Source organism: Chiloscyllium plagiosum, chromosome 48 (assembly GCF_004010195.1).
Source record: "Chiloscyllium plagiosum isolate BGI_BamShark_2017 chromosome 48, ASM401019v2, whole genome shotgun sequence".
In the NCBI taxonomy this organism is placed as follows: domain Eukaryota; kingdom Metazoa; phylum Chordata; class Chondrichthyes; order Orectolobiformes; family Hemiscylliidae; genus Chiloscyllium; species Chiloscyllium plagiosum.
Genome location: NC_057757.1, coordinates 1800985 through 1811979, shown reverse-complemented (window position 1 = coordinate 1811979; position 10995 = coordinate 1800985). Strand labels below are relative to the sequence as shown.

Sequence of the window (10995 nt, the reverse complement as noted above, 5' to 3'; positions counted from 1 at the left end):
CCTAACCAATGTCCTGTACAGCCGCAACATGACCTCCCAACTCCTGTACTCAATACTCTGACCAATAAAGGAAAGCGTACCAAATGCCTTCTTCACTATCCTATCTACCTGCGACTCCACATTCAAGGAGCTATGAACCTGCACTCCAAGGTCTCTTTGTTCAGCAACACTCCCTAGGATACAGCCTCAGTGTTTGCGTATGTGTCGGGGGGGGGGGGGGGGGGGATGAGTGGTAGTGGACTGAACTCCAGTGTTTCACCTATTTCCATAGTTGCCAAGTCAAAGCGAGTTCTTTCATCTGTTCAGAAAGCGTTACAACCATTAAAAGATCCTCTCTAGTGCAGAATGTACAAATTCCTAGTTCCCGTACACTCTCACTGGGCCCTCAGCTCTGGTGTGGAAGCCAGTGAGCTGCTGAAATTAAAGTGACCGGCCTCAAACTGGACAGACCAGTTGCCAAGATGATCACTTGACAATTTTAAGGAATGAAAGCTTCAACCTTCTTGGAAAGGGGGTTGTATTCATGCATCTCAAAAATCCTTATTACACAGTGGCTCAGTGGTTAAGCACTGCTGCTTCACAGTGCCAGGGACTTGGGTCTGATTCCAGCCTCAGATGTGTGTGGAGTTTGCATATTCTCCCCGTGTATGCATGGGTTTCCTCCAGGTGCTCTGGTTTCCTCCCACAGTTCAAAGCTTTACAGGGTTGGGTGGATTGGCTATGCTAAATTGCCAGTAGTGTCCAGGGATGTGTAGGTTAGGTGGACTAGTCACAGGAAAGACAGGATTATGGGGAATAAGGTTGGAGGATGAGGGGGTAAGTGTGAGTGGGATGCTTTTTGGAGGGTCAGTGCGGACTCTATTGACCAAATGGCCAGCATTCTGCACTGTAAGGATTCTATGAAATAAACAAACTCCCCTTGTGATACTCCTCAATGTACAAGTGTAAGAGATTTAAGGTGGAGTGCAGGATTGCATTTAACCAAGGGTGGGGATGTAGAATTCACAGTGAATTTTAATGACAGAATCGAGGCCATGTCATCGTTTAGTATTTTATTAGTTAAGTGGCTTAAGAAAGAATAAAGGAACATGGAGACAGAGTATGGGCAAATGTGTGAAATTCTGGTGAAAAATAAGTGAAATATATTGTATTTAATTACATTTTCCTTTTATTTATACATAGCTGGCTGTCAAAAATGTACACTTTCCATTTCTGTCCTGCTGGCCCAGACTATCTTTCTGTTCCTGATTGCACAGAAAATTCCAGAAACATCACTGAATGTTCCACTCATTGGAAAGTAAGTGATGCAGGTGTAATGTTTCAGGTAGTAATTTGTTAAGAGTTGGTTCCCTCACCATTTCCTCCCCAGAAGTCCCAATCGGTATGGTCTGGCTACAGATCGAAACACACAGGTTAGAACCACGAATCAAGTTCTAACCTGGTTGAAACAGTCAATCACAGATTACGCATAATAATGAGCCTTTGTAGCCATGGGATTGTAAGGGATGAATAAAGAGTTTTCTTCTGATCCTGCTGGGATAGTCATGTAAATTGACAGGGCAATGACAGCTTAAGGTTCATAGTTGTATTGGAACTTTAGAAATAGGAGGAGAGCTGTCTAGACTTCGGGCCTTATACTAGATAATAACAGTTCTGCAACTTTTCTCTACTATATATAACATCTGTACTGTTAGCCAACAAAAATCTGTCTTGCAATTCCCACTTGTACCCCAACCTCCATGGCCTTTTGAAGGAGAGAATGCCAGATTACAGAAAAAAACAACTTGCATTTCTATGGCTACTTTAATGTTGTAGAAATGCCAATATGATTCAGATTTTTCCAGATAGGCAGATATTAGGACAGGTGACCAAAGGCTTGGACACAGAGGTTGGTTTTAAGCAGAGTCTCAAATGGGGAGAGAGTTGCAAAGAGGTTTAGTGAAGGAATTTCCAACCGAGGTCCAAGCTAGCTAAATCAGAATCGAAGGAATGGAGATATAACAAAGTTGCAGTGATAGAGGAGGTTACAGCGATAGGGAAGGGCCGCAAGGTCATGAAAGGATTTGAGGCATTTGATATTCTCACCATGCTATAAACCTGAATTCAATAAATCTGGTACCCAGGGAGCTAACCTCAGAACATGACTTTGTAAAGCTGCTGGAGTTACGACCTTTTAACAGAGTAGGAAATTGCCACTTAATTTTCTGTTAATTCCCTCTGAAGTGATTTAGCAATCCAGTCGTGTGCATTGTAAAGCAGAAGGTGAAGGATAGGAACTGTGCAAACTAATATTCTTCCCTTTCAAACCAGCACTTTTGGAAATCAAATTGTTTCCATTGCAGGTTACAAACGGCCAGTCTCAAAGGGGAAAGACAACTGTTCAATTTCCAGTGCCTTATTATATTTAAGAACTTATTAATAGTGTCAACTCTATACAGTATCAAGCATTGGGAATGGACAGCTGATCCCATCTGAAAAGGATTTAGATGTCATCCTCCACTTACCTAAGTAAGCAGTTTGGCACTGATCCTAAATCTTAAGCCTCCTTGTATTTACATAACTAAGTCTCGATAGTGAATGTCAGCAGCCTGTTTACGGGGCAGGAAGAAAAATAAAAAATCACTTCCTGTCCCTAGCAGATATATTACACATGAAGTCACATAACTGATTTCTCTCCTTCCTATTTTAAGGAAACCAGGGTTATTTGTAATAGCAGCAATCACCCCTATGAGTCCGCTCATGGTTTCAAGTGCCACTCCAGGGATTTGCAAGAAATTTCAGGACAGCACTTCAGTGTCCAGTCTGAGGGAGTGCACACATGCTGTCCATCAGACAATGTTAAGCCAAGGCCCCCATCTGCCCCCTGAGGGAGATGCAAAAAATCCTGTGGCACGAGTTTAAAGTACAGCAGGGTATCTTTGTTCTTGGTCAATATTCATTCTTCAACCATCAACAATAAAATTAATAAATGCCTGAGCTGGATTTGAATTAATGTTCTGTGGATTTCAAATCCACTAGTTATTCGCTTCACTATGACACCACAGTATAATTATAGATTTGGTGACACTGTTTCATGTATCATCTGAAAGAGAATCCATTTGACAGTGCAGAACCCATTACTGGCAATGGGATTGTTTCTGGATTCTTGACTCTTTATGACCTTGACAGAGCACTACCCACTGAGTCCTAGTTGGCATAATAAATCAAAAGAAATACAGAGCCATAGAGATGAACAACACAAAGGCAGACTCTTCATACCAACTCGTCCATGCCGACCATGTATTCTAAATTAATCTAGTCCCATTTGCCACCATTTGGCCCATATCGCCTCAAAGTCCTTTTTATCCATGTGCCCAACCAGATGCCTTTTAAATGTTGTAATTGTACCTGCCTCAACAGCTCATTCCATACACACATCAACCTGTGTGTGAAAAAGGTTGCCCCTTGGGTCCCTTTTAAACCTTTCCTCTCTCACCTTAAACCTCTAGTTTTGGACTCCCTTTCGCTGGGGGAAAAAAAAACCTCGGCTATTCACCCTATCCACGCCCCTCATGATTTTATAAACTTCTGAGGTTTACCTCAGATTTCGACGCTCCAGGGAAAATAGCCCCAGCCTATTCAGCCTCTCCCAATAGCCCAAACCCTCAAACCCTGGCAACATCCTTGTAAATATTTTCATGATGTTTCTCGTTTGAGAAAACTTTGAACTAGCTTGAGATCCTGTCTGCTTAGCACCTGCATTCCCCAACCTGAGCACCTCCCCTGAATTAGCCCTAAACTGAAATGAAGAGGGAGATGACTCACAGAGCACAATGTGCGAACACGTGGCAGATCTCAGCCGAATCCCATCCCATCTTCATTCAATATCCATGTAGGAGTCATAGTGTTTAGGAATAGATATCCCATCTTATGACAATAGTGGACAGCATCACTACTCTCTCCTTCAGCAATGTTCTGCAAAATCAGGTTGACTGATGCTAGAAGGCTGGTGATGGGAGATAAGGAAATAACTGAAGAACTTAATAAGTATTTTGCATCAGTCTTCATAGTGAAAGACATGAAGTAATATCCCAACAATTATGGAGAGTCAGGATCAGAGTTAAGTATGGTCAGCATTACAAAAGAGAAAGTGCTAGCAAAGCTAAAAGGTCTAAACATTGATAAATCTCCTGGCCCCGATGGACTACATCCTAGTGTTCTGAGGGAGGTGGCTAAATAAATAGCTGAGGCATTGGTTGTGATCTTTCAAAAGTCACTGGAGTCAGGTAAAGTCCCAGATGATTGGAAAATCACTGTTGTGACCCCCTTGTTCAAGAAAGGATCAAGACAAAAGATGGAAAATTATAGGCCGATTAGCCTAACCTCGGTTGTTGGTAAAATTCTAGAATCCATCGTTAAGGATGAAATTTCTAAATTCATGGAAGTGCAGGGTTGGATTAGAACAAGTCAGCATGGATTTAGTAAGGGAAGGTTGTGCCTGACAAACCTGTTAGAATTCTTTGAAGAGGTAACAAGTAGGTTAGACCAGGGAAAGCCAGTGGATGCCATCTATCTTCCAAAGACTTCCAAAAGGCCTTTGAAAAGGTGCCTCATGGGAGGCTGTTGAGTAAAGTGAAGACCCATGGTGTTCGAGGTGAGCTGCTGGCATGGATTGAGGATTAGCTGTCTGACAGAAGGCAGAGAATTGGGATAAAAGGTTCTATTTCAGAATGGCAGCCAGTGACAAGTGGTGTCCTGCAGGGTTTAGTGTTGGGGCTGGAGCTGTTCACTTAGTATACTAATGATCTGGATGAAGGGACTTGGGGCATTCTGGTGAAGTTTGCTGATGATATAAAGTTAGATGGACAGGTAGGTAGTACTGAGGAGGTGGAGAGGCTGTAGAAAGATTTAGACAGTTTAGGAGAGTGGTCCAGGAAATGACTGATGAAATTCAACGTGAGCAAATGTGAGGTCTTGCACTTTGAGCTACAAATCTTCTCAAAACTTGTCTCGCACTTTGGAAAAAAAGAATACTGGAGATTCACATGGATGGTCCCTGGAATGGTAGACCTAACATATGATGAATGGCTGAGGATCCTGGGATTGTATTCATTAAAATTTAGAAGGTTGAGGGAGGAACTAATAGAAACTTACAAAATAATGCATAGCTCAGAAAGGATGGACGCCGGGAGGTTGTTTCCATTAGGCGGGGAGACAAGGACCCATGGGCACAGCCTTAAAATTAGAGGGTGTCAATTTAGAACGGAAATGAGGAGACATTTCTTCAGCCAGAGAGTAGTGGGCCTGTGGAATTCATTGCCACGGAGCGCAGTGGAGGCCGGGATGTTAAATGTCTTCAAGGCAGAGATTGATAAATTCTTGATCGCGCAAGGAATTAAGGGATATGGGGAGAGTGCGGGTAAGTGGAGTTGAAATACCGATCAGTCATGATTGAATGGCGGAGTGATCTTGATGGGCCAAATGGCCTCACTTCCACTATGGTCTTATGGACTATTGGACTGATTTTCTTCATGTGTTTATATGGAGCTTGTCACAATCATTGAATAGCTAAAGGTGCTTCACAGCTCATGAAATACTTTCGAACTGTGGTCAGCTTTGAAATGTAGGAAACGCGGCAGACATTTTGTACACTGCCAGCTCCCAAGACCTGTAATGTGATAACGAAACTATTTGTTTCTCTTGCAGATATTTAATATTTGTAATGGTTGTTTGTACATTGATTGTAACAAACTGTGTCATAGTCCTAAATGTCTCTTTGAGGACACCGAACACCCACAGCATGTCTGAGAAGATCAAACAAGTAAGAGCATTTGCAACTGTTTTTCTTACAGAATATGAATGGGGGTTTTCACATATCCTTCTCTCTGAGTGTCTTTTTTTTGCATGTTTTACTTAACACATTAATTCTTTTCACACTCGCAAGCGGCCTGTGTCCAACATTTGGAGCTGTACTACATAAACAGCCACATATTCCACTTTCTAATTATAGAGTCATACAGAATAGAAATAGACCGCTCGGTCCAACTCATCCATGCTGACCACGTTTCCCAAACTAAAGTAGTTCCATTTACCTGCATTTGGTCCATATCTCTCCAAATCTTTCCTATTCATGTACCTGTCCAAATGTCCTTTTGATGTTGTAACTGTACCTGCATCTACCATTTCCTCTGACAGTTTATTGCATGTACAAACCACCTTCTGTGTGAAAAAGTTGCCCCTCAGGTCCTTTTGAAATCTTTGTCCCCTCACCTTAAAAGTACACCCTCTACTTATGAACCTCTGCCCTCAGGAAAAGATCTTTGCTCCTCACCTTATCCATGTCCCTCATGATTTTATGAATCCTAGTAGGGGCATGATGGCTCCCTCCTGCAGCACTCTCCTTTCTAAGTGAAATTTCTGATTTACAGCCTGAATAAAACAACCAGGCATGTAGATATGTTAAAATACCACAGAATCTTACAGCACAAGAGAAAGCATTTTGGTTCAACTCTGTCTAACTAGCTCTACAACCCCTGCTCTTAACCATTGCACAAATCTCCCTCACATACGTATTCAATGCCTTTTTGGAAGATATTATTGAATCCGGTTCCATTGCCCTTTCACAGGAACTCACTGCACTTAAAAATTTTACGTCATCCCTCTTTTTTTTTTATATAGTGATGATTTTAAATCTGTGTCCTTTGATCACCCACTATCCTGCCTTATTTTTAAGGTGATCATGATTTTGAACACTGTGATTAAATTCCCATCTTCCCAGGTCTGAAGAGAATGATCCCATCTTTTCCAGCTGCTCCACATAACTGGAATGCTGTAGCATTCCAGCATATCTTCCCTGCATCCTCTCTGTGGTATTGACATGTTTCCTAACATGTGGTAAGATGATTTTGACACAATTGAAGCATAAGTAATATTTCAACAAGCAAGCAAAGCTTGCTTGCCTTTATGCCTCTCTTTATTAACTCTTTTGAAACTGTATTTTCAATCTGTCCTACCTCCATAAAGGAGTTGTGTACCACCCATTCCCCCAGGCCATTCTTTCCCTGCACCTCCAGGTGGCTGCAGCCCACACAACCATTCACTGGGATTCTCCCGGTATGGTAGAGCACAATGAAGTCAGGGATGATCCCAGATTTAATTAGCTCTTTGTTTTTAAAGAACCCCCCCTCCCCACATCACCCATTTGCCTAATTAACCAAATTACAAATTATGAGCACTGACAAGCAGGGCATTTAGTTAGCACTGTTGCCTCACAGCGCCAAGTACCCAGATTCAATTTCAGCCTTGGGTGACTGTCTGTATGGAGTTTGTATGTTCTCCCCATGTCTGTGTGGGTTTTCTTTGGGTGCTCCGTTTTCCCCCCACCATCCAAAGATGTGCAGGTTAGAGTGGATTGGCCATGCTAAATTGTCCCATAGTGCCCAGGGATGTGCAGGTTAGGGTGGATTGGCCGTGCTAAATTGTACCATAGTGCCCAGACATGTGCAGGTTAGGGTGGATTGGCCGTGCTAAATTGTCCCATAGTGCCCAGGAATGTGCAGGTTGGGATGGATTGGCCGTGCTAACTTGTCCCATAGTGCCCAGGGATGTGCAGCCTAAGTGGCTTAACCATGGGAAGTGTAGTGTTACAGGGATGGGGGGCAGTGGTTCTGAATGGGATGTTCTTCAGAGGATCAATGCAGACTGAATGGACTCTTTCTGCACTGTAGGGATTCTATGATTAAAAACAAAAAAAAAGGTGAGGAAACAATGAAGGTAGACTAAATCAAAATAGTATTAGAAGGGGAGATTACACACTCTAACTCCTGCAATAGTAATCTCTTGCGAAATGCTTTGAGGATGCTGGTGGACACCATGTGCTCTCTCTCTCCAAGAGCATCTGGGCATTGGTGTAGTTGTGGAAGAGAAGCCAGATGGGAATTTTGACCCCCTCCACGTCCCACTGCCTGAAACTGTTGATGGCTATTTTAGCCAGACCCAAGGGAAGAAACCATCCAGCTTTTAAATTGGAGAGTGGGGTAGAGTGTAAAATGTAGTGAAGCTTCTCTTTCCTAATCACTAATCAGTGACTGTATGTATTTCAGCATTTCGTCAGGCCAGGAGGGAGTGCAGAACAGAGTGAAAGCTATTTGGGCAAAAGTGTTGAAGTGCTGGATTAGTACTGGATTAGTATTAGGGCGGCATGGTGGCTCAGTGGTTAGCATTGCTGCCTCGCAGTGCCAGGGACCCAGGTTCAATTCCCACCTTGGGTGACTGTCTGTGGAGTTTGCACATCCTCCCCGTGTCTGTGTGGGTTTCCTCCCACTATCCAAAGATGTGCAGGATAGGTGAATTGGCGATGCTAAATTACCCATAGTGTTAGGTACATCAGTCGGGGTAAATGTAGGTGATTGGGTCTGGGTCGGTTGCTCTTCAGAGGGTCGATGTGGACTTATTGGGCCGAAGGGCCTGTTTCCATACTGTAGGGAATCTAATCTAATCTACTCCAAATGAGAGTTCATCTGAGGGGAAAAAATAGATGGTGAAGATTGTCTGGAAGGCTGAAGGCTTTCGGCTACACTGTCTCAGTCGACAGGGAGCTGCTTATAATTAATAGGTGAAACTCACTAATTTACATGCTTTACTTGTAGGTATTCCTGGAGTTCCTGCCTCATTATCTGGGCATGCACTTGGAATCTTCTGAGGATCCCTTGGACACACATCAACCAAGGCGCAGGAGCTCCTTTGGGATTATGATAAAAGCGGAGGAATATATTCTCAAAAAACCACGGAGCGAACTGATGTTTGAACGACAGCGAGATAGGCATGGACTAAAGAGAGTGAACAAGCCGACTGCAGGTAATGATGCTGATGAGTCTGTTTTTGGATTCTAAGGCTTTCAAGTTCCACAGGACATTTCGTCACACTGAGTGATGTCAATGAAGAAACATTTATTCACACAAAGGGGTTGTCAAAATCTGGAACATGTTCTTCCTAAATTGTCATTAAGATGACCACTAGTGTGCCACAAGGATCGGTGCTGGGTCCACTGCTTTATGTCATTTTTATAAATGATTTGGATGTGAACATAGGAGGTATAATTAGCAGATGATATTTTGAAATTTTGGTGTCCCTCCTACAGGAAGGATGCTGTGAAGCTTGAAAGGGTTCAGAAAAGATTTACAAGGATGTTGCCAGGGTTGAGGGTTTGAACTGTCAGGAGAGCTGAACAGGCTGGGGCTGTTTTCCCTGGAGCATTGGAGGCTGACGAGTGACCTTACAGAGGTTTATAAAATTATGAGGGGCATGGATAGGATAAATGGACAAAGTCTTTTCCCTAGGGTGGGGGAGTCCAGAACTAGAGGGCATGGGTTTAAGGTGAGAGGGGAAAGGTTTAGAGTCATAGAGCCATAGAGAAGTACAGCACGGAAACAGACCCAGCGGTCCAGCCCGTCCATGCTGACCAGATATCCCAACCTAATCTAGTCCCACTTGCCAGCATCTGGCCCATATCCCTCCAAACCCTTCCTGTTCATATACCCATCCAAATGTCTTTTAAATGTTGCAATTGTACCAGCCTCCACCACTTCCTCTGGTAGCTCATTCCATACACATACCAATCTCTGCTTGAAAAAGTTGCCCCTTAGGTCCCTTTTATATATTCTCACCCTAAACCTCTGCCCTCTAGTTCTGGACTCCCCCACCCAAGGAAAAGACTTTGTCTATTTATTCTATCCATGTCCTTTTGTCCTTAATGTATTTGTAAATTTCTTTGAATTTTCTTTAACTGTATTTTCCAAAGCTATCTCATGTCCCCATTTTGCCCTCCTGATTTCCCTCTTGAGTATACCCCTACTGCTTTTATACTCTTCTAAGGATTCACTTGATCTATCCTGTCTACACCTGACATATGCTTCCTTCTTTTTCTTAACCAAACCCTCAATTTTTCTAGTCATCCAGCGTTTCCTACACCTACCAGCCTTTCCTTTCACCCTAACAGGAATATACTGTCTCTGTACTGTCATTATTTCATTTCTGAAGGCTTCCCATTTTCAGCCATCCCTTTACCTGCGAACATCTGCCCCCAATCAGCTTTTGAAAGTTCTTGCCTAATACCGTTCTAGCCTTCCTCCAATTTAGAACTTCAACTTTTAGATCTGGCCTATCTTTTTCCATCACTATTTTAAAACTAAAAGAATTATGGTCGCTGGTCCCTAAGTGCGGCCCCCACTGACACCTCAGTCACCTGCCCTGCCTTATTTCCCAAGAGTAGCTCAGGTTTTGCACCTTCTCTAGCAGGTACATCCACATACTGAATCAGAAAATTTCCTTGTACACTCTTAACACCATGGCAGTCCCAGTCTATGTTTGGAAAGTTAAAATCCCCTACCATTACCACCTTATTATTCTTACAGATAACTGGAATCTCCATACAAATTTGTTTCTCAATTTCTCTCTGACTATTAGGGAGTCTATAATACAATCCCAATCAGGTGATCACCCCTTTCTTATCTCAGTTCCACCCAAATAACTTCCCTAGATGTATTTCCAGAAATATCCTCCCTCAGTACAGCTGCAGTGGTATCCCTTATCAAAAATGCCACTCCCCCTCCTCTCTTACCTCCCTTTCTGTCCTTCTTGTAGCATTTGTTTCCTGGAACATTAAGCTGCCAGTCCTGGCCACCCCTGAGCCACATTTCTGTAATTGCTATGATATCCCAGTCCCATGATCCTAACCATACCCAGAGTTCATCTGCCTTCCTTGTTAAGCCTCTTGCATTGAAATAAATGCCAAAAAGGAACCTAAGGGGCAACTTTTTCAAGCAAAGGGTAGTGCATGTATGGAATGAACTGCTAGAGGAAGTGGTGGAGGCTGGTACAATTACAGCATTTAAAAGGCATCTGGATGGGTATATTAATAGGAAAGGTTTAAGCAGCAGGATAGCATGTTTCCAGGCGGATTTAAAATTGAGGCAGACTGAGAATGCAGTAAAAAGCAAGGATAACTTAGGACATATG

General features: G+C 42.9%; 1 protein-coding gene across 2 annotated transcripts in view; it reads left to right on the top strand.

Annotated features, from left to right (window-relative positions):
* Window positions 1-10995, top strand: part of chrne (cholinergic receptor, nicotinic, epsilon) — a 31580-nt gene that overhangs the window by 9956 nt on the left and 10629 nt on the right. For both annotated transcript variants that reach the window (XM_043683434.1, XM_043683435.1), the window contains exons 8-10: window positions 1183-1297; window positions 5686-5800; window positions 8628-8835. In XM_043683434.1, the coding sequence (XP_043539369.1) occupies window positions 1183-1297; window positions 5686-5800; window positions 8628-8835 (438 nt within the window). The remainder of the gene's footprint in view (window positions 1-1182; window positions 1298-5685; window positions 5801-8627; window positions 8836-10995) is intronic.